At 35.9% G+C, this 2,500-nt stretch overlaps 1 protein-coding gene across 1 annotated transcript in view; it reads left to right on the plus strand.

The window, feature by feature from the left end:
* Positions 1–2,500, plus strand: part of LOC106872568 (uncharacterized) — a 20,647-nt gene that overhangs the window by 14,081 nt on the left and 4,066 nt on the right. Inside the window, exon 8 of the mRNA XM_014919599.2 lies at positions 1,535–1,659. Coding sequence (XP_014775085.1) covers positions 1,535–1,659 — 125 coding nt within the window. The remainder of the gene's footprint in view (positions 1–1,534; positions 1,660–2,500) is intronic.

The following is a 2,500-nucleotide window of genomic DNA, read 5'->3' on the forward strand; positions in this document are numbered from 1 at the left end:
GTTCTGTGTGTATGTGTGTGTGTGTGTGTGTGTGTATGTATGTATATATATATATATATATACGAGGTCGATTCAAAGGGTTCGTGGATTAGTTATGCTTAATAACAAATATCTTACTTACCTAAGTTTTAACATCAGTTCCTTCGAAAGAGTCACTTTGAGCAGTTAAACAACGACCTCCAGCGTTGCTGCCACTTTTGAAATCCAACCTGAAAGTCGCTTTCCGTGAGCGAATCGAGGACCTTCTGCGATTCGCTCTTGATCTCAACAATAATGTTAAAACGGTGAACTTTGAGCTGCATTTTCATTTTCGCGAAGAGATACAATTCCGCAGATGCTAACTAAATTTTGAGGGTTATTTAAGCAATGTTTTCGAGGATGGTTAATGGGTTGGATATGGTGCTGAAGAAGGCGCAAGCAGTCCTGAAACATCTTATACACACATTACTTATTCTTCTATATTCGATCGCATTGTTTACGCGTACGTATTCGTATACGAAACATCATAACTTTCAGTGGCGGCACCAATTTCTATAACGAGAAATTCACGAGTGAGGAGTGAGGTGGTGAAGTATTAATTTCTTGGTGATCCACAGATCAAGTCATCTCGCAGTAGAACTCTAGATTGTCGATCTGTCCATAGGGGATGAATTCTCACTGCACAATACCACATTTTCGAGAGTGACCCTCGTGGCAGATCTTCCAGATCATTCATTGTCTTCCATGGACAGTCTTACGCTTTTAAAGCACCTGCACCACTCGAAACATTGCGTACGACCCATTGCTTCGTTGTCGTAAGCTTGTCGAAGCATGCTCAATGTCTCTGTAGCAGACATCCCAAGTTAGAATAAGCAGCAGTTGAGCACTGAAGGTTGGCGCGATTGACTTGCCCACTCACCCAAAATTTCAGACCCTGAGACTCTTGAACATTTTTATATAGAGAGCAGAACCGTTAGCATGTCGGGCAAATTGCATAGCGAAATTTCTTCTGATTCATTACATTCTCAGTTCAGATTCCACTGGGTCGACTTCGTTCTTCACCCAATTGGGCTCGACAAAATAAAGTACCACTAGATTCCAAACGATTACGATCATCTGTCCAATGAATATTTATTTCATGATCGTCATATTTTGGTAGAGGTAAAACAAAAAATAATTCTAAATATAAAACAATTATATTGTGAAAAGTTATCTCCACAGATTTTCTATAGAAATTAGAGCCACCACTGAAAGTTACGATGTTTCACATACGAATAAGTCTGTGTAAACAATGCGATCGAATATAGAAGAATAAGAAACGTGTGTATATGATATTTCAGGACTCCTTGCGCTTTCTTCAGTACAACATCCGACCTATTAACCATTCTCGGAAACATTGCTTAAATAACCCTCTAAATTTAATTGTTTAACACAACTGGATGTACCGAGTTTACATATTAAACACATACCTGGCAGCTGGTACGTATATATTACTGGTATGTCCAATTGTGTTACAGATTAAGTTATTTCTGTGATAATGTTCGTATTTTTCTTCAGATCTATGGACTGACATTCATCTCAGATGATTATTTCCTTACCATTCTTGGTTCCGTTTGCGCAATTGGTAACGCAATGGGAAGGTTTACGTGGGGACTTCTCTGTGATAAGTTATTATTTAAGGTAAGAAGAATGTCTTATATTAAAAAAAAAAAAAAAATTTCTTTTCTTTTTGTCTTTTGTATACATTTTACCGTTGATAAATATCATTTTTTTTACATGCATACGCACACACGCACGGACACATACATACACACGCACGCACGCACACGCATGCACACACTCATCTATATGTGTATGTATGTATGTATTTATATATATTATTGTTCTCAAGGTTTTTTTTACCATGAATAATTATTGTTCTTAGGGTTTTTTACCACGAGAATTTCTCTGTCGTATTTTGGCACCGTGAGTGTGTATGTGTATGATTGTGCTTTGGTGCATGTCCATATTGAGAGATTTTAAGATGTGTAAATTTCCCGCAAAAAAGAAAACACATGATTACGAAATTTATAAAATAATACGTAAGCAACTTTTAAACTGAAAACAAGTTTATAGTAGAGCGAATACATAAGATATTTTCTGAAGTCATGCGTTCACTGTTGATTTATACAGGTTGTAATATGAAATCTCAGGGTCACAATTCGGATATGTCTAAACGAAACGTACGGTGCACAAGTGCAAACTAGAAAATTGAGGAATGAAAAATATAAATATATAAATAAATAAAACGATAATACAATACCTATATAATGACAATATTACCATTTGCTTAATTTCATCAATCGTCGAGTAAAATACGGTTTTTTTCTTTTCTTTTCTTTTCCTTTTCTTGAATTCTATATCTTCATTGTAATCATATTTTATTTTTACTGAAACAAAGGTTTTATGAGAATATATGTTCATTGAACGTAATATGTTCGTGCGCGCATGCACACACACACACCTTTCCTTAATGATGCTC

The sequence above is a fragment of the Octopus bimaculoides genome, chromosome 10, assembly GCF_001194135.2.
Source record: "Octopus bimaculoides isolate UCB-OBI-ISO-001 chromosome 10, ASM119413v2, whole genome shotgun sequence".
NCBI lineage: Eukaryota > Metazoa > Mollusca > Cephalopoda > Octopoda > Octopodidae > Octopus > Octopus bimaculoides.